Source organism: Aspergillus ambiguus (genome assembly GCF_047715705.1).
Source record: "Aspergillus ambiguus strain CBS 117.58 unplaced genomic scaffold BDV59scaffold_5, whole genome shotgun sequence".
NCBI classification, from domain to species: Eukaryota; Fungi; Ascomycota; class Eurotiomycetes; order Eurotiales; family Aspergillaceae; genus Aspergillus; species Aspergillus ambiguus.
In genome coordinates, this window is record NW_027395518.1 from 12,670 (window position 1) to 37,294 (window position 24,625).

At 51.5% G+C, this 24,625-nt stretch overlaps 9 protein-coding genes and 1 non-coding gene across 10 annotated transcripts; 4 read left to right on the plus strand and 6 right to left on the minus strand.

Annotated features, from left to right (window-relative positions):
- Positions 1-6: 6 nt before the first annotated feature.
- BDV59DRAFT_199186 (uncharacterized protein) lies at positions 7-338 on the minus strand (the record flags this gene model as incomplete). Its single annotated transcript, XM_073693315.1, has 2 exons — positions 7-173; positions 224-338. The coding sequence occupies 2 exons, from the start codon at positions 336-338 to the stop codon at positions 7-9; spliced, it is 282 nt and encodes a 93-aa protein (XP_073550723.1).
- A 4,243-nt stretch (positions 339-4,581) lies between these two features.
- BDV59DRAFT_191255 (sugar transporter family protein) lies at positions 4,582-6,333 on the plus strand (the record flags this gene model as incomplete). Its single annotated transcript, XM_073691869.1, has 4 exons — positions 4,582-4,662; positions 4,716-4,889; positions 4,944-5,136; positions 5,216-6,333. The coding sequence occupies 4 exons, from the start codon at positions 4,582-4,584 to the stop codon at positions 6,331-6,333; spliced, it is 1,566 nt and encodes a 521-aa protein (XP_073550724.1).
- Positions 6,334-8,409: 2,076 nt separating this feature from the next.
- BDV59DRAFT_171743 (Ran GTPase-binding protein LOS1) lies at positions 8,410-12,430 on the minus strand. Its single transcript, XM_073688603.1, has 5 exons — positions 12,168-12,430; positions 10,424-11,996; positions 9,352-10,371; positions 8,851-9,305; positions 8,410-8,795 (listed from the first exon to the last, which is right to left on the minus strand). Exons 1-5 carry the CDS (start codon positions 12,177-12,179, stop codon positions 8,769-8,771), a joined length of 3,087 nt encoding a protein of 1,028 aa, XP_073550725.1. The 5' UTR covers positions 12,180-12,430; the 3' UTR covers positions 8,410-8,768.
- A 111-nt stretch (positions 12,431-12,541) lies between these two features.
- On the minus strand, positions 12,542-14,645 carry BDV59DRAFT_125120 (xylulokinase). The gene is made up of 2 exons (XM_073686881.1): positions 13,908-14,645; positions 12,542-13,840 (listed from the first exon to the last, which is right to left on the minus strand). Exons 1-2 carry the CDS (start codon positions 14,415-14,417, stop codon positions 12,629-12,631), a joined length of 1,722 nt encoding a protein of 573 aa, XP_073550726.1. The 5' UTR covers positions 14,418-14,645; the 3' UTR covers positions 12,542-12,628.
- Positions 14,646-14,796: 151 nt separating this feature from the next.
- Positions 14,797-16,920, minus strand: BDV59DRAFT_171745 (cation diffusion facilitator family transporter). Its single transcript, XM_073688604.1, has 2 exons — positions 15,755-16,920; positions 14,797-15,689 (listed from the first exon to the last, which is right to left on the minus strand). The coding sequence occupies exons 1-2, from the start codon at positions 16,590-16,592 to the stop codon at positions 15,082-15,084; spliced, it is 1,446 nt and encodes a 481-aa protein (XP_073550727.1). The 5' UTR covers positions 16,593-16,920; the 3' UTR covers positions 14,797-15,081.
- Positions 16,921-17,159: 239 nt separating this feature from the next.
- On the plus strand, positions 17,160-18,888 carry BDV59DRAFT_210681 (cytochrome P450; the record flags this gene model as incomplete). Its single annotated transcript, XM_073695652.1, has 1 exon — positions 17,160-18,888. The coding sequence occupies exon 1, from the start codon at positions 17,365-17,367 to the stop codon at positions 18,886-18,888; it is 1,524 nt and encodes a 507-aa protein (XP_073550728.1). The 5' UTR covers positions 17,160-17,364.
- A 429-nt stretch (positions 18,889-19,317) lies between these two features.
- On the minus strand, positions 19,318-19,388 carry BDV59DRAFT_t55. Its single transcript has one exon. It is a non-coding gene; the product is annotated as a tRNA-His (tRNA).
- A 214-nt stretch (positions 19,389-19,602) lies between these two features.
- On the minus strand, positions 19,603-20,944 carry BDV59DRAFT_171751 (transaldolase family protein). The gene is made up of 6 exons (XM_073688605.1): positions 20,838-20,944; positions 20,592-20,770; positions 20,431-20,539; positions 20,149-20,380; positions 19,759-20,089; positions 19,603-19,708 (listed from the first exon to the last, which is right to left on the minus strand). Exons 1-6 carry the CDS (start codon positions 20,908-20,910, stop codon positions 19,640-19,642), a joined length of 993 nt encoding a protein of 330 aa, XP_073550729.1. The 5' UTR covers positions 20,911-20,944; the 3' UTR covers positions 19,603-19,639.
- A 711-nt stretch (positions 20,945-21,655) lies between these two features.
- Positions 21,656-22,781, plus strand: BDV59DRAFT_171754 (succinate dehydrogenase cytochrome b560 subunit). Its single transcript, XM_073688606.1, has 3 exons — positions 21,656-21,779; positions 21,842-21,932; positions 22,121-22,781. Exons 1-3 carry the CDS (start codon positions 21,740-21,742, stop codon positions 22,554-22,556), a joined length of 567 nt encoding a protein of 188 aa, XP_073550730.1. The 5' UTR covers positions 21,656-21,739; the 3' UTR covers positions 22,557-22,781.
- BDV59DRAFT_171757 (uncharacterized protein) lies at positions 22,767-24,042 on the plus strand. The gene is made up of 3 exons (XM_073688607.1): positions 22,767-23,074; positions 23,129-23,777; positions 23,826-24,042. Exons 2-3 carry the CDS (start codon positions 23,402-23,404, stop codon positions 23,900-23,902), a joined length of 453 nt encoding a protein of 150 aa, XP_073550731.1. The 5' UTR covers positions 22,767-23,074; positions 23,129-23,401; the 3' UTR covers positions 23,903-24,042.
- Positions 24,043-24,625: the final 583 nt, after the last annotated feature.

A 24,625-nucleotide genomic window follows, 5' to 3' on the forward strand; every position in this document is an offset into this window, starting at 1 on the left:
GCCAATTTAGCAACCATGACTCCCCTCCTCTCCCGAGCTCTTGCAACCAGACTTGCACACTTTAGGGTGGCCGACAATTCCGGGGTTCTTGCAATGAAAGAGAACATTGTTGATGTCCTCCTTCGCGAGGTCTGTTCCTTTCAGGACATCCTTAAGGTCATCTTCCGTGAAACCTAATTTCATTAGCATAGGTTCCTCAAGGCCGTCATGTGAATAACTATACCTTTCGACTTCGTAAGGTCGCTAGCGCAATAGTCAAAACTGGGCGTACACGTTTTCTTTGCCAAGCCAGATGAAGCTAGGGCAAAGACAGCGAGGAGAATGGTTGAAGGTTTCATTTTGGGGATCTGATCTTCCGGTGGTATGAGTAGCCAAGAGTACTGCAGGAAGTAGGGAATGCAATGATGGCGAAGGATGCGAGATCTTTAAATCCGCTTTGCAGGCCGAGGTATTTGTCTGGCATTTGCGTCGATTCATGCAACAAACAGTTTACATTCCAGAGCTGGAATGACGGGGTTAATCCCTCAGGAACTCCTGTGCTATGTGACAGTGTAGTTGGCGTCGTCATTGGTATGGTGATCTTCATCCCTGTTCTTGTGAGTCTTCATATTCAACCTCATATGAAACCGATGTGAATTTCTGAATTTGGGATTATTTATATGGTATCTAATGCGGAGTTCTCGAAATGTATAGCTTCATGAAGTTTGAGTTGGTATTCGGTGTGATTTGCTTGCTCCTCTCTTCTCGTCGTTAACCAAACGACTTTACCCGCATTCCTTGACCTACTTGTGCCACACCGGTGACGTATGTACACCGATACTAATTGTCTGGACTCTTTCCATAGATAGGGCAGTTACTATGGGATACAAGCTCCACAGACCCAGACACGAGTCGAGTATGCTGAAGCCAATATTGCCCTTCATGCATCTAAACTATGCTAGTACGAGCTTTCCCTCTTCAACACACAAATGATCCGGTTATATTGTATACTGGGTTGATGTATCCTTTCTGTATATTTATTCTTTCTGGTGTGGTTCAAGTAAATGAGTTCGCAATTCCAATCGTCCACACTCAAGCAGCTGGGTCAATTCGAACACTCCTGACGCTCATAGAACATATCAAAAATTGGCAGGTCTTCCCTCGCGATTCGCAAAGGAAGGCTCTTCTTTATATTAGTAACGAAGAGCAACTGGACAAGTTCCACATTTCTAGTTAGGGATGCGAAATATGGAGCCTCTCCAGTATTTGGATCGGCTTCATCCTCCAAAAGATATCGGGCCATCTGTTTATGTCCTTGCAAACAGGCAAGCCGTAGAGTGTCTCCATGGTTTTACATCAGCCCCACGGCCCAGGAGACATCTAGCTAAACCCAGAAGTTCTCGCTCAGACGCATAACATAGCGGAGACTCGGCTACCGGAACACTCGCATTGCGCCGTTCGCGGGCGTTTCGATCGAGGCTTAGACGTTGTGGGTCGAGAAATCGGTCGCAGTTCACTTTCACAGTGAAATGCGATAGTCGCTGATTCATTCTGGTATTCTTCCCATGGATCCGTCACTGACACGGCAACTGCAAGTCCTCCACAGTATCGTACCACCTCTTGTGGACCTGGCATGTGGTCTTCTGGTCTGGAGCGGGTTTTTGACTGCATTCTCACTGCTACAATGTCAATGACCTCGTTGATGGTCAAAGGTCGACTCGAGAACATCAAAGTGTGGAGGATTCATATGGTTTTCGCTTTTTTTATTCCTGAGGGAGGCCACGCAATATATGATCATACTTTTCGTTCAGAGTCGCCGGCAATGTGTCGAGTGAGGCCTCACACGACATTGAATAATCCAAGCATCTTGCTAGAGGGTCCAGTGGACAAGCCACCCATCGAAACCTAGTGTTAATTTAGCATGTGCATCTCTAGGCACGGGAATGTGGGAATTTGGGAGTCAGTCATACATCCCATCTGCTCTCTTTACGAGGCTTTTTTGATCTCACCCTGCACATCCGGCCGCGATTTCCATATCCGAAGCCCTTCATCTGCTCTCACTCGTGTATGTAGGTTTCGATATCATCCTCGTTGTCAAGAGGGATGATAGGTGACTCGAGGCCCCAACTATTTATCTCTGACTGTATATCATCTTCTAGCCTACTTGTACCAAGGTGTATATTACTCCCTTGGCCCTCCAAAAGAGTCTGTAGCTATGGAATCGATTCATACCTTGTGTTATATTCCTTAAGTGCATCCAATGTTACCCATACCTCCCCTATCTGTTCGACCATCTTCGTGAGGCTTTCACAGAGGGTTTTACTATGTGGCTAGCAGTTACCGTTCCAATATGAGCTGAATACAGAGTCCAGGATTTTTCGGCAAGTCTCTTGCTTCCTATAGAGCTGCTTCGTAATAGAACGAATCATCCCATCGAATGTCTGCTTTCGGAAGTCATTGAAGTCGAAATAGAAGTAGATAATGCGGGAAGTATCGTGGGTTTTGCTAAGCTCGTCAATGAGAGTAGACGCAAGTATGGTTTTACCGCATCCAGGGATCCCACAGAGCCATATGAACGAATTTTGTTTGGCCCTTTAAATTTCAGAATTTGTGTGGAATGCAAGAACCACCGACCCGTTTCAGGATGTCTCTGACCCAAGGCATTGACGTGGTTAATCGAAGGATCCTGAGGTTGGAGCCAGAGCCTTATCTTGTCCTGCATGCGCCCAAAGCTCAAATCTTGAACTGCAGCTGCTGCGGCCTTGGTACGTTCACCTATATCGTCGATTTCATTTGCCACTTTACTATTGTTAGCACGCCTGGCGGATGGCTGGTGTTCCAGGATAGACATACTTCAGGACACTATATCAGACTACCAAACTTAAGAGTTATGGTATAGGTGTATCAGGCCTTATTTTTACCGTAGCGTTGCTCTACCGTATAATGTTTTTGATGCTGCCGCGAGTATGGTAGTTGTCCCCAACGCCCCTTCCTCGCGACACGATCCAGGATTCGCTAAGCGAAGCACGATGTCCAACTCCCTCGCTCCCTCGCTCTCTCCTCTCTCCCATCATCGTTCCCACCATCCATTGACCCCGCCATCATCAAGCCTTGCTACGGCATCATGGAGCCTTTCAATAGCTCCGATCCGATTTCTAAATCGGACATCATACCCCTAGCTCGCCCAAACCGCGAAAAGATCGCTGAGGCACATTACAAGAGGCTGGTTAAACGTCAAGAGGAGGTCTGAAAGCAAAGCACACACGATCTACGCAACCTGTCTGTGGCGGACGGAGCCCCCCGTCAATATTCTACGCTATACATGGAGAGGTTATGGGATACTTTTCTGTCGCTACTACTTGAACGAACTCTCCAGTAAAATTGCCTTCGCTGTCGTAAAAGGGTGTTCACGTTGTGACATGGCATACTTGAATACTAATTGTAATATAGGCATGGGCAATTTATTGGTATAGATAACCGAGGTTCAATTATAATATAATGAGATAAGAAAGCGTGCGAAACGGCTAGCTCACCTTGTATAATGTGATTGTAATCAAAGAACCTACAGTATTTACTTTCCGCCAACTTTTTCTGAGGTAGTTCCTCAGTTCCAACATTGAGACATAATTCCGTTCACCCAACCTGGCGACGGACAGCTCCTACGTACTATTAGACTTAGTATCCAGAACGAATTGCCCAATCATATCATCATTTTCACTGAGTCACTCTATGCTCAGTTACATACTCCTTACATAGTGTGGCTGTCCACTGATGCGTATGGCAGCTCGTAACTATACCCAGTGTTGGGACTAGAACCGTCCTCGGCATAATAAACACAACGAACGAAGTATGCCTTTGGCCTTCCAGCGAAAGTGAATGCGCTCGCTTGCTTTTAGACCTATATTAATATTGTTTCTGCATCGGTATATGTATGCATCTCTCACGCGCTTTACTGGAAATTAAGCATGTCAGTATCTACACCCCACGCTATCCCAAGCTTTGGCCGCCATGTGCTCCAGCCACGAGGCCAAAGTCTCCGGGATTCAAACTCAAACTAGCACAAGCACCAAGCAATTAACGAGGCAGCAGCTTCCCGTCTCCGTCATGTTATTCTTTAAGTCGTGCGGGGCTGCGGCCAATAGAGGCCCGGATGTCTCTTCCCATATTTCCCCGTGATCGCCGATTAGGGGTCCTTCGCATTTCATTCCATGCTTGCATGTCTACGGAGTACTAGTATCCTAAATGGGCTGGTATAATAGGAGACTCTTTCTGCAATGTCAAATCAGACATCTGCTTTCGAGGGAATCTTCCACTACAGGCAGGGATCTACTAAACCGGTACTTCATCCGCACCATAAGACGGCACATACGATACCAAGAAAAAACTACGTTGGACTCTAAGTGCTTAGAATTATCCCCAGATCTTGGCACGGGGGTCGTTACTTCTGGGCTTGTTGTTTAGTGGTCTCCCCGCACCGTGAGCATAACCGCGGGAGAAGGGCATATATAAGGGTTGTTCCTGTCTCCGCGCCAGATACAATTTCTCATGTCCCTTGTTGTTTCTTAATATAAGTGAGCAAACTCTGACAAAATGAGAAACCACATGGCCTTGGGGTGGTTCTACTCCCCCCGTCAGATAGGCCGGTATATCATCACTCGTGTTACAAGTCTGAAGCCCCCTAGGGTATGTTTTGCAATTTATCTGTCGTCTTATGTGATGCTAAGTGTGATTGGAAGAATAAAATTCGAAATCCTGTTGCGGTCCTAAGAGAACTCTCAGCCCATCAATGGCTCATGTTTGTGGCAGGTTTCTTGGGTTGGACATGGGATTCGTTCGATTTTTTTACGGTATCTATGACTGTTACCGAAATTGCTGCCGAATTCGATGAGTCTGTGACCAATATCACCTGGGTATATTAGGAGTCCGTATCCCCTTCCTGATTAAGTAGCTCATATGAGGCCCAGGGTATCACTATCACGCTCATGCTCCGATCTGTTGGCGCACTGGTCTCTGGTTTATTCGCTGACCAGTATGGGCGCAAATGGCCTATGATTGTCTGCCTTGGATTATTCATTGTTTTAGAACTGGCCTCCGGGTTTTGCAATACTTTGCCTCAATTCCTAGGCGTTCGTGCTTTATATGGTATTGCGATGGGAGGTAAGTTTTCCACGTTGTAGTATATCTGCTCCATACAATTGAGAGACAGATACTAATGAAGGCATTTATTTCTGTCCAGGTCTGTTTGGTCCTGCAGCCGCCACAGCTCTCGAAGACCTTCCACATGACGCCCGCGGTCTTCTATCCGGCTGCTTCGAGATGGGCTATGCGGTTGGCTATCTCCTGGCCGCAGCCTTCTATCGGGCCCTCGTCCCAACCACCCCCCACGGCTGGCGCAGTCTATTCTGGTTTGGTGCGGCACCTCCGGTACTTCTTATTGCTTTTCGGTGGTGGCTCCCTGAAACAAACTACTTCCGTGTGATGCTTGCTGAGCGCCAGGCAAGAGCCCGGGACGATCCCTCGTCCACTTCGACACCTAGCGGCTTTGCGACGTTCAAAACCTGGCTCCGCGAATGTGGCTCCGCTCTGAAAGAGAATTGGTTCCTATTCATCTACCTTATTGTCCTTATGACTGGATTCAATTCTTGCTCGCACGGCTCGCAGGATCTCTACCCGACATTCCTGAAAGACCAGGTCGGCCTCAACGCTTCAGATACCACAATTGTAACAGTGGTGGGCCAGATAGGGGCCTTCATAGGTGCCAACTTTTTTGGCTATATCTCAACTTTCTTCGGCAGGAGGCTCACCATGATGGTGACTTGCTTGATTGGAGGTGCTCTCGTCCCAGCATATATCTTCCCTAGGGATCTGCGGCTTATCGCTACTGTATTCTGGCAACAATTCTGCGTTGGTGGAGTCTGGGGTCCCATACCGATCCATCTCATGGAAGTCAACCCTCCTGTTATGAGGGCTTTGCTAGTGGGCTTGACCTATCAACTGGGAAATCTGGGTAGCTCGGCTTCAGCAACTATCGAGAGTATCATCGGCGAACGGTTTCCGTTACCGCCTAGTGCAGACGGAAAGAAAAGATACGATTATGGTAAGGTGATCGGTATATTCCTGGGCAGCGTGTGGGCGTTCATTCTGTTTTTCCTGTTCTGGGGCCCCGAGATGTCAGCTGAGGAGAGAGCTGCGGAGGCCGAAGAGGCAGCCCGGTTGGAGGCCTTGAGGTTGCAGGGGGCTGATATGGGGGATATCGGCAAGGAAAAGGTCCTGAAGGAGGACGTGGCGGCTACGAGAGTTGATTATCCTGAGGCTGAGGATGTAGAGAAGGCAAGCGCAAAGCATTTTGGTTGAGTGGCAGTAGTGGATCGGGGAGTAGGGCAGATCAGCTAGCGGGTACCAAGAATGAGAGTATTCGAGACAGTGGGCATCCTATCTTTCTAGGCTTCTAGAATACCAATTCCAGTGCTTTATCCGAACTTATGGTTCTTAAAATATTTAAAAGTTGCCTGGACGGGAGCCACGACGCTATAGCAAAACTCCCTCCTGAAAGAGCTAAATATGAATTTTTCGTTACTCGCGTCCAGGAAACTCGAATCTCAAACATCGCTTCACAGCAAAGCCATATTTATTGGAGCCGTTTATTGAGCTGAGATATTAGGTATCTGATGAGCTGCGGTGGAGTCGTGTGGTCTCCATACGTACATGGCACTCATGCTCCGTGACCGTGACCGTGGCTGGCTGGCTGAAGGATCTTCGCGATCACAACAGCAGTGGGAGATTGTTGCTTGAGTTGCGTCATGTTCCTCTCCCATTACATTTTGAGGGGTCAATTGCTTTTAGTCGGCAATGATCAGTCGAGCGTAACTTTTCAATTGTCGATATGAAAGCTTTGGATACAACCCAATACAGTAGATGAGAAAGAGCTTAGAGAGGTTTTCGCATATAATGTTGAATCTCTAGCTAATCTATGGTTTTCTACGGCAAGACCGTAGTAAAGTAGCGAAATACGTCTCCGGTAGTTGTGATCGACGAAAGCAGATCCGTGCCTATATCAATAAGTCGTAATCATCGACTACTGCAGCTCCGTCACTGATGGCATTTCCTTGACTCTCTTTTCGGAGTTCCTCGAACATTTCATTGAATCCTAGCTCGAGGAGGAAGGTAAACTCCTGTCTCGGATCCCTTTGTAATTTATGAGGGCCTTTAGGGACTGCGAATTTGTGATTCCGTATCTTGCATTCTGTTTTGGTTTCGTCCATAAAATACAGATAGTATGCATGGTGTCGAGTTTGAATGCGGCGTGGCTGGTATTCTCCAGGAAAAGATCGAACCCCTTCCTCTTCCCAAGTCTCTGTTAACAATTCTCATTTGCTTAGATACAAAACACCCCATGTTATAGCCGTTACTATGCAAAGGCGTTGACTCAATGACAGCTTGAATCGGTCCAGAATTGAACATAGGGAGGCTATTTCAGGAGATGGTATGAGAGGCCTGTGTGTAGATGAGAAAAATAGCTTTTACTCGTCATATTTGTTGTCTGTGGTGGGTATGTATCCCTCAAATGGATAGTAGTGCTTTTTCGACTGAATGGCCTGGCAAATATCCATTATGCAGATGTTACACCACTTCTGCACGGCACCTGGTTTGCCTTATTTCTCAGCTTTCAAAACAGTATTCCATAATACTCTCATCCAGAAAAGTAAAATGAATCCAGGTTCCTCACTTTTTATGCCTTGGATGTGACACTTGTTTGGACGTAAGGTTTTTGCGGCTGATTTTGGCATTTGTCTTCGGGCCATCGACGAAACTAGCACGACCGGTTGAGGATAGGGCATTACTTCCCTACTTGGATGACATCTTTTCCGCAATAGCTCGCATATTGGCGGTATGCCAGTAAATGTGGCGAGTTGAGCCACTGCTGTGGGCAGATTTCGGCAGATAGGACAAGGCAACCTTGAACAGGTCGTCTTCCCGCATAGTATCACTGCAATGCCACATAATATCGATCGTAGCTTGGAGATGAACTGCACAATTACACTTCCACCTGCGTTCTAATGTTTGGTGAAGAAAGGAGATTTGCTCCCTTGTCTTGTTGCAGAATTCCGGATTGAAGCTCTTGTGTATGGGTTGCCGCAGTAGATGAGCCCTGGAACGAAGGTTCAGGTCTTTCGAAGTAGTATTTGAGGGCTTGCTTAATTCAACTCTCTCATTCTCTTGGCCAACTGACTGGGTAGGGTACAAATACTGTTCGAAGCAGGATGATACTGGGATTTGATCAGCCCAGATATACAAAATATAAGCCACACCTTAGCGTCAACCATATAAGTTTTACCACTAAACCAAAAAACCACGGCTTAGTGACTAGGACAATGGTCAGAAACAATCATATATGGCCATAGCTCTGATGCATTTACCGAGCGAACATCGTTCTCAAGTGCCTGCATTCTTTCTATATCAGACCTACTACCTAAATCATCACATCACCTGCGCCTCGATCAAGATCTCTTTTCATATCTGGGAACAAAGCGGAGTGAAATGCGTCTTCGCTTTTCGTAAGGCAATCAATCAATGCGAACGCCTGATCATGCAAATGCCTCACAAACTATATACTTTTTTTTCCATCTTTTTTCTTGTGGCTCTTTATTTTCTTTCCTTCATCAGTGCAGGATGAGATGGGATCACATGAGAACGTCAGTCAGTCATTAATCAAACCGTGGGGGAATCTAAGTGAAAACAGCGAGAATGATCGAGGAACACAGGGGAACTAGGGGAGAAGGAATTATGAATCATGCGCTCAATCGCTGGATAAAGGACTGTCCTCTCTGTTAGCAGACGGTCAACCGAAGACACCAGACAACGAAAACGTACCGGGAAGAATTGCCGGAACCCTCTCAGATCCAGCCGGCTTAAAGCACCCACGAACTCTTCCACCAGCTCTGCGCCCATGCCCATGCTGGGCAATTCCCGGTCCCGCAGATACTCGATATACTCCATCCCGGTCTTGCCGTAGATCGTGCGCTGCAGCCCACCCGCTTCCGCGAGCACCTGCTTGGCCTGCGCGTCCTTCGAGTTGAAAGTAGGGGTAGCCGGGAGCGCCCAGCACAGCGGCGACATGCGCGTGATCATGAACTGTCCAAAGCCAGGAAGCGCCACTTGTTGAGTTGTCGTCCCGTTGGTGGCATCAGGAGTGACGTCTGGGCCGCCCCAGGAGCTGCCCATCTTCGAAAGAAGGGAGAAGGCCATCTTTGCCGTTGTGAAGTCCTCCACGTCCTTGGCAAAGTGTTCAATAGTAGTGATCACCGTGTCGAACATCGGTTGGTTTCCTGGGTGTGTTAGTTTGGCTCATAGAAGGGACTGTGACAGACATACTCTCACTGATAATCACCGCTCCCAAGTCATTGTTCAGCACCGCAAGCAGGAAGTTGATGTACTCCCGCTTCAGCTCTGCCAGGTGGATTTCGTCATCCGTACCAGACGTTGGGTCGGCGATACCGGAGAACACCCGCTGCAGGAAAGGGGTCAAGAGGGCATCAAGAATGCCGTAGATCTCGCCCTTGAAGCCGAAGATGACTTGATCCAACAGGCGGAGGAAGAGGGCCATTTCGTCCCGAGACGAAGTCTGGGTCATCAGGCCATCGATCCACCGGGGCAGCTGAGGGAGAATGCGAGATCCCAAGACACCGATGAGTCTCGAGAAGGCAAACCGAGCTGCTGTTCTAACGCCGAATGACGCCTTCAGGGACTCTAGGGCGACAAGGGTAGCTTCGGACGCTTGCAGAAAGACCTCGGACACTTCAGCCGCAGGAAGGGAAGCAGGGGAATTAGTTCCCGGCACCCAGTCGGAGAATCCCTTGGCCAAAGTGCCCAGGGCCATGATATCGTGATGGATCTGCTGCAGAGCGCGCTCGTCGTTGGCCTTCGCCGGTGCAAGGTTCTTCTCCATGTCACCGAAGACGGGGCTCAAAACGGACTGAGCGTACAAGGCCTGCTTGTCGGTGGGCACAGTGGGCGTCGAGCTAATGATGCCAACGGCCTCGAAGAGGTAGAGCTGGCTGGTAAAGACAGCATCAACGGATCCTTCATGGTCGTCCGAGTCATCGCCGTCCGAACCCTCAGACGCCAGCTCCGCGTGAATCACCAACAAATCGCCCAAGGCACCCACGACATTCTCTGCGACATTGCCGATGTGTGCACGGAGCTGCTTCACAAGACGCTGGAACAGGTACCACGATCTTGTCTTCACCTTCTTGATCGGGTGGTGGATCAGTTGAAGGAAGCTCTCAAGAACGCCGGGGATGAGATGGGTGTGGTTGAGGAAGAACGAGCTGTAGCGCACACAGATCTCCATATATCCCAACTGCGTTGCCGGGTGCGTAAACGACCTGATATCTTCACGGTGTTAGGCTTTGGCTAAGAATGCTTTCTGATGTAAGGTACCTACCGGACTCGACCAGGCGCATCATCATCTCGACCAGGCGCTCTGCAGCGGCATTGTTAGGGCTACCCTTGGTGTAAAGACTACCCGCCTTGACAGCAATATCTCCAAATAGGAACATCTCGTGCAAAGCAAGGTCCAAATCACGCCAATCGAGCTGAGCACCAGACTGGCGGAGGTTCTCAAACGTCGTTCCGACGACTTCGGAAACGGCATCGATGTAGAGGGGTTCATTGACAGCAGCGATAGTCTGCTGGAGCACTCCCAGTCGCTTACGGAGCTCCTGGAACTCGGCCTCATCGGCTTGGTCATCCTCATCACCCCAAGAAGACGTCTCATCGTAGCGCATCTTAGCAATGATCGCCTTCAGGACAGGGAGAAGGGTGGAGGAGTGCTGGGCGGCGAGTGCAGGGTTCGACTTGGCGATCTTACGCAGGTACTGTAGTAGATCACTGACACAGGGGATGACGGTTGAACAGACTTCGTCGTATTCATCGGAGAAGTATCTCAGGATGTGGGGGAGGAAGACCTGCAACAGGCCACCGGCCTTCTCTTTGCTCTCGGAGGTGGTGGACTCGTTCTCGAGGGCGCGGACAATATCGCAGACGGTGATGTTTACCAGCTTGGCGACGGTCTCGGCCAGATCGGTGTCGTACTTGAAGGTGAAGCGATTCTCATAGAGCGGGGGACTGTTGGAGAGTTGGGTAACGATAGTGTCGAGGTTCAAGAAGATGATCATATCCACCTTGTCCTCGGGCTTCATTTTCTTACCGACAATCTCAGTGAAGACGTCCACAGCCGCATCACGGACCTTGTCCTCGCCGGCGCGGAGGTCCGCCTTTTGCGCGCGGGCCAGCTGCTGAAACAGAAGGTCCAGCATGGTCTGGTTGACGACGAGTCCGATGTCAATCCAACTCACCCAGCTGCCCACCGCCTTCAGGGCCATCTCGACGATGAGGTCGTTTCCATCCCGCCAATCGGAGAGGATCTCCTGCCACGAGCTCGTGATCTTCTGCATATCCCTCATGCGGATCAGGTCCTTAAGCGAGTTCGCCTTGTCTTGTTCGGCGCGGGAGCGGGACACGAGGACGTCTCCGATTTCGTCGTGGATGGAGTTGATCACGCGGAGGTAGAAGACGATGCCGGGAGCGTTGTCGCGGCAAGAGCTCGAGGGGTTCTTGTAGGTGAGACTGAGGATATCATCAAAGAAGGAGTCCCAGCCATTTCCATACAGCGCGGAGAAGAGGAAAGTGATGGTCTGGGCGATCTTGTTCTGGATGCTGGGCGAGTCGGGGGCACCGGACTCCTGGGCGTACACCTGACGGAGATAGGTCATCAAGCCATCGCGGACATATCCCAAGGCCTGGGGGTCGATGAGACCAGCCTGAGCGGCACTATTGACAATCTCCAATGCCACATGACGCACGACTTCGGAGTGTTGGGGGGTCTTGGTGAAGAGAGCGAGGCAGATATGCCATCCCGAGGGATCGGAGCGGAGTTGATTGACGTAGTCGAAGGCCTGGGCCTTGAGGGCTTGGTCTGAGGAAGGATTCGAGGCGATCTGAATAGCATTCACGACCTGGGTGGGAACGAGACCGGGTTAGGAACGGCGTGGATTGGGAGAATGGGATTGTCCTGATGCAGCGGAGGGGCACGAGGGGAATGGTGGGGTGTTTTTTTTTTTATTTCTTTTTCTTGCAGTTTGTCCTGGGACCGTGGCGACGAAGTAGAACAGGCAATGGAGACTTACCTGATCTTCCATCTTCGACCAGCCAGACTGCCTTCGGAGTCAGACGGACTCAGAAAGCAAGCAGTCGTGGTGAGGGGTTTGGGGAGGGTCGATCGAGTTGACGGGGATAAAAATCAAAGGCGGCGGAGACTCCTGGGTATCATGACGAGACGAGGACCCGCTCGGGTAATAAAAGGTGAGTGGGCCACAGACTCGATTGGGACAACCGAGAAGAATGAGACGCGCGGAGAGGAGAGGAAGGCGATGAACTTGGAGTAGCCGAGCTGAAGGCGAGAGAGAAGAAGTTGAAGTTGAAGTCGAAGAAGACGAAAAGAGTTTGATGTTGTGTGTGGCCGAAAAGGGAAAGGCCTGACGTGCCGAATTTCTGCCGCGAGATTCAGGCACCACTTATACTTCCGATATCCAGTCTATTATTCTATCGTACTAAAGAGCTATCGTTCCATCATTACATATCGTCACGCTTATCTCCTCTCCTGCCGCAGCACCTGCTGCTCCATCTTCTCGAAGCCTTCGACCGCCTTTCCATACTGCTCAAACACTCCCGCCTGGTACCCATCCGCGATCTTTTCGATGAAGTCCTCCTCCTTCCACCGCTGGCCGATCAGATCCTCAAAGGTCTGGCCGTTGGAGCGCTCCAATGCCCAGACCGCCTTGTACGCCGCACCCAGTGCACACGCATTATCGCCAATTTCCAGCTTGTACACGCCCTCGCTCCCGCCGAGAATCTCGCCGGCGATCTTGGCGATGGCCTTGTTCTTCGAACCACCGCCGACGAGATACACGCGGCGCGGCTGGGCGGGCATACCGTCACCGGGACTCGTCGTCAGACCGCGCGAGCGCAGTCGCAGCGACAGCATCTGACTCTCGACGATGGCGCGCGCCTCATCCAGCGGCTTGTCCCAGCTGCCGTCCGTCTCATGCAGCGATCCGTCCGCCAGGCGGTAGTCGAAGCGCCACTGGCCGGCCCGCAGATTCGGCACGATCTCCGGTCGCGGGAAGAACAGGCCCATCTTCATCGGGTCGGACTCGGTCTTCTGGCCCATCGGCGGGGTCTGGAGAGCGGTGCGATCGAAGTTCGCCCACACGTCGTCAGAAGCCCCAAGCTTGTCGTTGACAGCGTCGCGAATCTGCTCGCGGGCCAGTCCGCCATTCTTGTAGCACAGCATGAACATATACAGGCCCGCGGTGGTGGGGTGGTTGAAGAAATGGGTGGCGGGGTCGGGCTTGTAACTCGGGGTGGACATGAGGAAGGTGGTGGAAGTGCCGAGCGAGACCATGGCGTCGGAGGGTCGCAAGGGCAAGGCGAGGATAGTGGCAGGGTTGTCGCCGGTGGCCGGGATGATGGTGCAGTCGGGATTGAAGCCGTAACGGTCGACGTAGTAGCGGTGGATGGAGCCAAGGTTGAGGCCACCATCCTCGTAGACGGGGCCCAGCTTACGCTTGAGGTCATCCACGCCGAACGAGCCGGCGCATAGCTGCAGGAGCTTCTCATCGTACGCTCCCTGCTTGATGTTCCACAAGTTCATGCCGCAGACGTCGGAAATATCAAAGGGAGCGACGTGGCCCAGGAAGAGCGACGCCAGGAACGAGGAGACCAGCGAGATGCGCTGGGTGTGCTGATACACATCGGGGTACTTCCGCTGGAAGCGCAGGATCTGGGGACCGGTGAAACGCTGGATCGGGGTCAGTTGAGTGTCGTATGCGAAGTAGGAAGGAGAAAGTAGGAAGGAGAACACATACGTGGTGCGCCTTACTCCCCGTGGCCTGCGCCAATGCCTCCTGACTCCCGAGATAGGAATCGAACTCGTCACATTCTTGCTGGGTGCTGGAATCCTGCCAATTGGGGCTGTAAGGGTGCGAGAAGGCGTCACTGAGTTGGTCCTCCAGAGACTTGGAGGGATCCAGGTTCTGGAGTAACGCCTCAGCGCGGTCGCCCCAGTAGACACTTCCATGCTGCTGTCCAGCACCACTGATGCCCTTCACGCGGGCGAAATCGAGACCCTGCTGGCGCAGACCGTCGAGGACGGAGTCGAGGGCCTGTAGCCACATGGCGACGGGCGCGTAGACTTCATGTTCGGCTTCATTGGTGAGGACACCCTTCTTGATGGGAAAGCCGCGAGAGTCGGCGTCGAAGTCAAACTTGGAGATATAGACGACCTTGAGGTCAGAATTGACGACCAGGCCCTTGAGCTGCTGGGTGGAGAGGTCGAAACCAATGTAGAGGGGGTTTTGGTCGGGACCGACTGCCATTGCAGAGAATTGATGACTGAAAGGGATCAACGAGAGACGAGATTGAAGAGAGAATGAAGGAGGAAGATGGAGGCGTGGGTGGCGGAGAGGCGGAGTATATATGGGGAAGAGCTACACCGATGGGCCTGCCTGACGGATCAGGCCAGCATTCTCCCGGAGTAGGAAATGCATCGAACAGACCTCAATTACCCGAACGGGCCAGAGGCAAAAGGCAAAAGGCAAAAAGCGACGACGTTGACCGGCCAGTGATGTCAATTGACGCGATGAATCCCCATAAAAAAAAATTATGGGCGGATCCCCACCGGGATATTACCGGTTAAATCATTTATCCAGAAGTAGTACATAGTCCTCTGCGTACGGAGGATGCTGATAGTCATCATGATGATAGAGGATAATGATAATGATAGTAATATAGAGTATAGATTCATACGAGGTCTAGATCCCTGTCTTCTTGGCCCTGGCCACATGATCACCACTTCATCTACTTCGACGCCTCGTCTTCCTCTCTTCATTTCCGCCAATTGTTCTCTCCAAGAAAACCTTCCTCCCCTCCTTCGCTTCAAATCCCGGCTTTTTGCACATAGGGTATCACATGATCTGCAGAATAACAAACACGTCGAGTGGCGGAAAGCACAAACATGCATACGACATGATGACTGGACTCTCAACGCCTCTTGCGTGTCGTATTAGTATCTTCATCCCCGTTCTCCGTCTCCGGCTCGGGGTTCGCGCGCGACGTCACCTCCGGGGGGATGAACTCCTCCGAAAAGGTCAACTCCTCGTGCTCCAACGGGATAAATCGCACCTTCACCCGCTTCACCCCACGAACCTTGCCCCCAATGGCCGCCCGGACCGTCTCCTCGATCTCGCGGGAGCGACGGACGGACCAGGCCCCCGGTACCGCCAGCTCCAGGTCCATGAGGTAGTTCTGTCCCGACTTCATCCCCTGGATGTCGCGGATATGGATGGAGCCGCCGTCCGACAGCGCCGCGATCGCCTTCGCCGCCGCCTTCTCGACCGATTCCTTGATCTCGTCGTCCACCGTGGTGTCCGCCAGTTCCAGCAGCGACGTTGCCGTGTTGCCCCAGCCCGCCTTGATCACCATCAACGAGATGAGTAGTCCACCCACGGGATCCAGCCAGGAGGCGTCGCGGAAGAGGTACGTCCCACCGATGGTAAACAACGCGACAATACTGGTGAGCGAGTCGATGCGGTGGTGGACGGCGTTGGAAGCCAGGACGGAGGACTTGCGCTCGTTGGCTACTTTCATCGCTGCACGGGCCTGTTAGCATTCCATACTGACCATATGGGATGGCACGAAGGATTGGGTCACTCACTGGCATGGTACAGCCATTCCTTCACGACAATCGATCCAGCCGCAAGCCAGGCGGCGTGGATGCTAGGGCCGAGGATCTCCACTCCATGACTATGGGAATGGCCGTGTCCCAACGCAGCCACGTGGGATAGCGTGTCGGCAGCCTCGGGGTAGAACTGATCCAACAGGACTTGGCCGGAATTGAGACCCATGAAGACCCCTCCGCACAGTAAGAGACTGCTCACCCCCAGCGCCCCGATACTCTCGATCTTCCCGTATCCGTTGGGGAAGCGTTCGGTCGGGGGTTTCAAAGACCAGGCCACGGTGCCCAGGGTGAGGAAGTCGGACACGAGATCGGTGAGAGCGTGGTAGGCGTCCGCAATCAAGGCCTGGGAATGAAAGACGTAGCCTCCGATAAACTTGCCAATGGCCATGGCGAGATTGGCGACCAGGCCAATCCGCGTAATGCGAACCCCGGCATCGTCTTTGTTGGTCGAGGTGAGGTAGACGTTTCCGTGGTGGTGGTGATGGTGACCGGGACCGTGGCCGTGACTGTGGCCAGCGTGTCCTCTAGATTGCGTGGTCATTTGCGGTACAGTCGTTTTACAATGAGTGTTGGTAACAGGGATGACGGCGGTAGTGGCAGTGATGGTTAGGAGAGACGGGGGGAGGGCGGTGGAACGGGCATTGGCAGACCGAGAGGTGGAGGACAGAGGATTCTTATAACGGAGGGAGGGGAGTGAGGCGGAAGTGCGCAGGACACGCAGAGGAGGACGCGACAGCCGGAGAAAGACTCTCGAGGGTGAAGACGACGGTGGTGATGGACGGACCCTGCACCGCAGGGGCTGCGTCAGCGGCATCAGGCCGAGTACGTAAGGCTGTCTCTCTCGCTAGTTTCGTGGTCAAAGAAAGGACACAGTGTTCTTCTCGGGCATCCAACCCATGACTTGTCTGTGTGACGGGATGGAAGCGAGTTCTCTCAATTGTCGAGCATGGTAGAGAGAAACCATCCATCTCAGTCGGCAGTCAGAGTCCCGACATGCGCTGACCGTCTTCTTTCGGCTGCGGACGGATTTGCGGATTTCGCCCCGATGTTGATCCACCGATGCCTACCTATGACGCGGTGGTGATTACGACGGAGTGTTAATTCGGTGGATTTGATTGCTAGTTGACGCCGTAGAATTCGCCTGTCCCCTTTAAGTTTTAATTCTCTATCGACCTAAGGTAAATAGGTTGAGACCGCCTTGGGTAGCTGGTGTCATCAGCTACGGAGCCATTCCGCAGATTGATAATCTTATCACACATAGAAATGCTTCTACTGCGAATCCCACCTCAGTGCCCTAATTCACCAAGCAAGAATATCTCCGATCAAAGCTCTATTAGTATGGAACTTGTCGTGACTAGCCGGAATTACCGTCACATCTATAGATGCTCCATGATGCCTCCCGCTTAAAAACTACGCACACGGTATATACCTGGAATTCTCCAATATCGCCCTGAGACACTATAAATGCTTCAAACTATCCACTATCTCAGCCTTGATACTTCCTTATCAATCAATCCACAGTTTGACCTGACCACCCCATTCAAGACTGGCCGTCACCCATCCAACTTACCCCACTCGCCCTCCCGATGGTGTTCAACCATCCAGTTCCCCTCGCCCTTCTCGTCCTTGTTGTCGTCTTCCTTCCTCTTAGCATTCTCTTCAAGTCCCTACCTCGCAAGCAATACCTCCCTCTTCCTCCCGGTCCACCCCACATCCCAGTCCTAGGTAATCTTCATCAGCAGTCCTGGTCCCAGCCCTGGAAGACCTACCAAGAATGGCATCAACAGTATGGCCCCATCGTCTACTTCAAGATCGGTCCCTATCAGACAATCTCCTTGGGTAATCATCATGTCGCAAAGGACCTGCTGGAGAAGCGAGGTGCCATCTACAGCTCCCGCCCCAAGTCCCTCTGGAGCGAATGCATGACCAAAGGTCTGCAGCCCGTCTTCCAGTCCTATGCCTCCTCGTCCTGGAAACTGATTCAGAAACTGCAGGTTCCTCTCTTGACTAACACGGCCATCCGCGCCTATCTCCCTCTGCTTGACCTCGAGACCAGAAAACTCCTAATTGATCTCTTACTGCCTCAGTTCGTCTCTGTCCCCGCCACCCGCTTTGCGTTTAGTATGGCTTCCAATCTCTTAACCGGTGAGCGAGTCCCTTCGGGCATTGAGGCCTCGATCCATGACTTCAGACACGTCATTGATGGTTTCTTCAGGGACATTCATTGGACCTACTTCCTATTGGATCTCGTCCCCGGCATGAAGTACATGCCCAGCTGGATGATCAAGTTCAAGCAAGTGAGTCATGCGTTCTACAGCAGCACCACAAAGATTTTCGACGAGACCTTCGGCCGTGCCGTCAACAGCACGAGATGGACCTTCACCCGTGCTTTCATGTACCACCGTGAATCTCTCAAGGTCACCTGGGAGCAGATCTGTTTTGCCCTGGGAGAGCTGTGGACAGCCATGTCGGTAACTACCCCCGCCACGCTGCTGGTGTTCACTCGTTTGAGCATCCTGAACCCCGAGAAATTCCAGAAGCTCCAGCAGGAAATCGACTCAATCGTAGGCCCAGACCGACTCCCCTCTCCGGAAGATGTAGACCGCGTAGTTTACCTCAAGGCCTTTGTAATGGAGGTGCTGCGTCTGGACACCCTCATCCCTCTCGGCTTTCTACGGTCCGTCGGCAAGGACAACGAATACATGGGCTATCGCATCCCCGCGAACATCATCATCGTCCCTAACACATGGTGTCTCGACCACGACGAGTCGATCTACCAGCAACCGTACAAGTTCCTCCCCGAGCGGTGGCTGGATGACCCTAACCTCCCTCTAGGTGCCTTTGGTTTCGGCCGTCGCAAGTGTCCCGGCCGTCATCTAGCGCTTCGATCGTTGCATTTGGCGATCGCCCGTATAGCCTGGGCATTCGATGTTTATTGGCCTGAGGACCCGGTGCCGACTACTCCTAAATATCGGGGCTTTATCTTGGTCCCCCGTGATTTTCTCGGTGTCTTCCGCCCTCGTAGTCTACGGCATAAGCAGGTCATTAATGAGGAATGGGATAACGGCATGCATCTCGCTGATGCCTTCACCGGTCTTGATTTACCCTGATAGGACGTGAAAGGGTGTGGTCAGTGTGGTAGATTCTAGATTGTGACTGAAGATTTTCCTTTCGTTGTTGGTGTATCTTACAATAAATCCACTCATACTGCATCGTTGATATTCGTAGTTGTGGACCTAATAGTGATCCAGAGTATGTCGTCTGAGCACACTCGGTTTACTCCTCACTCTCAGCCCCCCAGTCAATTGCTGTGTAGGCATGTAGAAAATATGTACCGTCAGTTAAAAATATATCTTTACATAGATCAAAATTACAAACTAAAGCTGCACTTATGACAGGACACAATAATAACTTACCTAACAGTAGTTAGAACCGTTTGTATTAAAAAAGAAAAATAATTTTTTTAAAGAAAAGAAAGAAAGAAAGGAATTTCCGGAAGGAGAACTCAGAAACCGGCGTAACAAAAGCAAAAAGCAACTTGGCGCTGGCCGGAATCGAACCGGCGCTGGCACGGCCACAACGTGACGTCCTACCACTAGACCACAGCACCTGTTGTTGTGATAATCGGTCAGTTATAGAATATAGGAGACAATAGTCTGGACTCTGCCCACCAGTGCTATTGGTGCCTGCTGCCTCTGGAGGTCAGAGAAAACTGCCATCGGCTTTTTGATGATTTACCAATTAAGAATTCCCCAGTCCACATTCGGCCTCTACTGATAGGTTGTGTTCGCTTTATGTGGTCTGGGAGGGATACGAATAATGACTGCTAAGACATTCCTCGCTTGCATATTACTCATTCAACTAATTGGTAGTACTCGACTTGACAAGCTGGATCAGTTTGTCCTGCATATCACAGAATATATTAACCGCCTGTATCGACATTAGTATTGATGATCCGTTCCACAAGATAAACGACGCACCTGAGTCAATTTCTCCTCGCTTGCCCCGTGCATATCCCTGGAAAATGAGAGCCTATATGCGGACTCATCATTCACATATGATAAGGGCTCAGAAGGGAGCGCTGGCGGAACGTCTAGATCAAACAATGATCGCATCTCCGGCGCCGAATCCGGTTGCGAGAGCTGTTCCAGTAATCCTGGGGCGATTGTGATATGGTGCACACCAGCGAGGGCAAAGATCTCACTTGTGGATGTCAAACTCGCTGGGAGTACCTGCGTCCTTGCTCTCGCTGATTCGTAGTATTTCTGGATAAGGACACAGAGGGGGAGGAGCTTGTTCGGGTCAGAGAAGCTGTCTTGGTCAGTCATTCTGGCCCTGTTGCATCCTAGAATTATCAGGAGAGGTCATACCCGGGTTCGAAATGTACTTTGAGCTGATTCACATATGGTGCAATGTATGCACAGCCGACTTCAGCGGCCAGGACTGCTTGGGCAAGAGAGAAGAGCGTGGTGGCAAGGGTATGAATGCCGGCTTGTTCAAGCGCACGACAGGCCATCATGCCCTCCCAGGTGCTTGGGATTTTGATGCAGATGCGGGATTGGTCAAAACCAGGATGTAAATGTTGGAAGAGCTGGACAATTCCTGGTTGTATGTGAGAATGAACGCATCATGAGTAGCAGGATCTCTCTTACTTAAGGCGTTGACAACGGTCTGCTCTGTAGAATAAGAATAGTAGGGATTTGTTTGTATGTGGACGTGACCGGATATATGTGGTGCGATTTTGAGGGCCAGTTTCACCGTCTTAAGGGGGTCGTTAGTGTATATAAACTTCAGCATGGGCAGCTACAAATACCGCGATCTCAACAGCCAACTCTGCTTCAGTGATAGAAGTGAATCGTCCCGAAGTCAGGAGTTTCCTAGCCTCAGAGACGGAGGCTGAGAGGATTCCTGTATTCTCTGGTTTTGAGAGCTCGCCGTACGCAATGGCCTGGTTGGAAGTACAGTCATGGAAAGGACCCATGTTCTTAACGACTGAGGTAGAGTCAGCCAGAAAACCACACCAGGGACGTTCTATGATGATGTCTACGATTGACAGTACCTTGTTCGTTCAGCGTATCGCAGTCCACGATCGTCCTGGCGCGGAGAAGATCCAAACCCGATTGAGAAGCCATGTTTAGAGTCTGGATATTCGCTCGATGGGGTACGCGGGCAGTGTAGGTTGATGCAGAAGAGATCAGATCAGATAAGCTGAACCCCTCATCTTCCCATTCGGCCTGATACGTTCCGAACCAGACATACGGAACATCCCACTCCGAGTGTGCTGTGCCATACGCCGTTCGCTGAATAGTCATCTAGGTAGACCGACAGCTCTCGGCCCGATGCTCAAGTTGGTCAAGTTGGGAATGATGTCGGTAGACTGCATTGGGGCCATCCACTACAGAAATTGACACCCCAAGAGGTACCAACATCTCGAGACCACTCTACAAGGCTCGAACAGATATACAAGAGAATATACGATATGTAACCCTGATATGAAACCCTTCCCTTTCATGGACAGAAAGAAATGGGCGATTAACGACGGGCGAACTCCTTCTCGGGGGTCTCATAAAAACCTCGGCGGTCGCGACAGAATGCCGAAACCAGTGAGGTGAAGCTAAGCACGTCGACATCATAAGAAGTTGGTGGAGGACGTGAGCGCGAGTCCCTGGAGAGAAAGAGAAGGAAGAGAAGAAGCGGGAAAAAACAGAAGAAAAGGGCCGGAAAGGGAAGCGGCGGTGGAATGGAAGATGAATCTTCCGGCTGGTAATTGGCTCGCGCTGATTGGCCAGTACGCCTTCTGGACGGCCAGATCCCGTGACCAGACCCTCACCCGAGGTTGTCCGTCCCGTGATTCCGAAGCGTTACGAGGCTTCGGGAGTTGAGTGGACTTTCGATCCTCTGAATATCTTCATTGTCGACCCTCTCCTCTCTACCCTTCCTCCTCCCGTCAACACAGTCATCATGATCTCCCAGAAGGTTGCCCAGCAGTCGCTGCGACGGCGTACGTCTCTCACTCCATGTCCGTCCGGTTGGCTTCATGCATCACCCGCTAATCTCCTGCAGTCGCCGTCCAGCAGCCCTATGCCATGCGGTGGTCGATGATGAACGCCGCCTCCCCCGCCGCCATTGCTCTCGGTCGTAACGTTCAGCGGAGGTTAGTGAATTCCCAGGCATCCGTATTTGGTGGTCTTTGCGACAGCCTCCCTTCAGACGCAACTTGCGACAGCAATTGCTACGTCATGGAGAGTCTTCAACAAGAATCTACAAAGCACTACGACAGCCAAACGATTCCTCCATGTTCCATCTCCAGAGCTTCCTATACTAACGTGGGATTCCTTCTAGACAAGCCGCGACCTCCGCCAACACCGAAGATCCCACCAAGATCCTTGCGAAGCAGCGTCTCAACCGCCCCGTCTCTCCCCACTTGACCATCTACCGTCCCCAGATCACCTGGTACGCCTCGGCGTTCAACCGTATCACCGGTGTTGCCCTCTCCGGTGGCATGTACCTCTTCGCTACTGCCTACCTTGCTGCTCCTCTGTTCGGCTGGCACCTCGAGTCCGCCTCCCTGGCCGCTGCTTTCGCTACTCTCCCCATCGCCGCTAAGGTCCTCCTCAAGGGAACCGTCGCTTTCCCCTTTGCTTTCCACTGCCTGAACGGCGTCCGTCATTTGGTCTGGGATATGGGCCGTGGAATCACCAACCAGCAGGTCATCAAGTCCGGCTGGACCGTTGTGGGTCTGAGTACTCTCAGCGCTATTGTCCTTGCTCTTCTGTAATTTTCCTGTGTCATACCTTTTGAATTTTGTGGTTTAAAAACGGATTACTGTTGAATATATTTATATCCTAGACTCCTGCGTGGCTCTGAAATTGTCCTGGCTCTAAGAGGCCGTCGATCACGGTCTACTTGTAGAATTGGTTGCACGGGGTAGGAGAGGATGGGGTCCTGGAGCCCTATCGCAAAGTATACAGTACGTTATTCACTATCCATACTACTATTAACCAGGCACCCTCCGCCTCGTCTTTCTCGGGAGTAAAGATTCAGTGTGTTAACTCTGGCGGGTGACTTCATGCATGAAATAGAAAATAGATATCTGAAAGTTCTAGGAAATATGAAACTGATGTTATACAGTCTGTCCACCGACTCTTTCCATCACATTCCTTGCGAACATTCTATAATTGCCTATAATCTAACCCTGGGATGTCATCCATTCTTTCACAGCTCCCATCAGATATACACATTTTCTGTCGGTCATTGATGTCGTGTACAGGAGACCTTCGAATTGTCCTGAATAAACTGTATACCAGTCAATAGGTATCCGCCTCATCAGATGTGGGATTGGAGCTTTACGTGTCCGATCAAGCTTCCATGGGCCAGGAACCAGTCTAGGCAGGACTCGGAGGAGGATTGGGAGGGAATGGTCCCGGCGAGGGAGGATCTTGGACGGAGGAATCGCTTGAAGGGGCCTCGCCTTTTCCAAAACTTCCCGAGAACGGACAGTACGCGATGCTGATGTTCATTTGGCTAGAAGTCCACGACATATTTTCCAAGGTATCAGAAAAAGGCCCGGTATTTAGTTGACCAGGCGTGGGTGAAGACGTTGCTGGGCGTGGATGACAACAAATGTTGATAGAGGGATGGAGGTTTTGTTGGAATAGGAGCCTTTTGTCTGTCGTCACCAAATTGAGGAGCAAGAAACACTGCTATCAAACGGACGGACAACGTCGCTCTTTAATAGACCCCATCCCTCCAGCATGGCACAACTCCTTGACACGCTTTGGTCCACCATGTCGCACATCGTCGCACATTGCCGTCGCGGTTAACGTCCATCACGGAAAGCATCCGCGTGGATACGGCTTTTCCGGCCCTCCAGTAGCGAGTCCCAGGATCTGCGTCAACGACATTAAGAAGCTCTCGGACTGTTCTGCAACGGTCCGACCGACGGATGGTAGGGTCTATCGCATGTCGGACAGCGGGACGTGCGGCCCATCACGGCAACCTGTGGCAGTCACTGCAGGTTTGTTGGGAGCCCAGATGAGTAACTCACTGTTTTATTTAGGGTACCTAGTAGTGATGAACGGACAGATCTCGATAGGCTCTAACGCCCTTGCATTTTCTGGGTAAATGGATTCTTCAGCCGGCCAGCTATTCGAGATGATCGACCCCATCGTCGGTGACACCCGCGGACTTTAGAAGGCAGAAGCTCCGGTTTCTTGCAGCAAACTTAATCGACAAAGTTTGACCGTCGAATCGGATGGCCCGGGGGGGGGGGGGGGGGGGGGGGGGGGGGGGGGGGGTCGAAGCCGTGGGTGTTTTTCTTGCTAGGGGAAGTGCTAGGCCCGAACCACCTGTGTATACCGTCTTTTGCGGCCCAACGGAATGGAGCAGGCCAAGGTCCGTGCAACGCCATTGAAGCAAACGGCGAAGGGCCAGAATCCCCAAAACGGCGGACAAGGATGCTCTTCCACTGGCCCCAGACGGGAAAGTCATGCCTCGAATCATCGGCCAATTGCGCCATCCCGTTTCTGCATTTATCCATGAGGATATTCTATACAAGAACCTGCTTGGAACGGTGGAGGTCCTTCCGACATACCCTGGTAACAGGTCGACTGCTTCTAGAACATGCGGTCTACAACAGCAAACATACGAGATGGAGAGGTGTGGACGGCCTCGCACATTCAACTCTTTTGGGTGAAGGCGATAGCTATTCAACAAATATCGACACGTGGATTGCTGCATAGACATCGTCACACAGGATCCTGAGAAGAATACCCTACCTCTCCGAATGAGCTTCCACAATCGAAGATTCCCGGGACTCTGTCTGCAAAACAAAACATGCCCACGGAC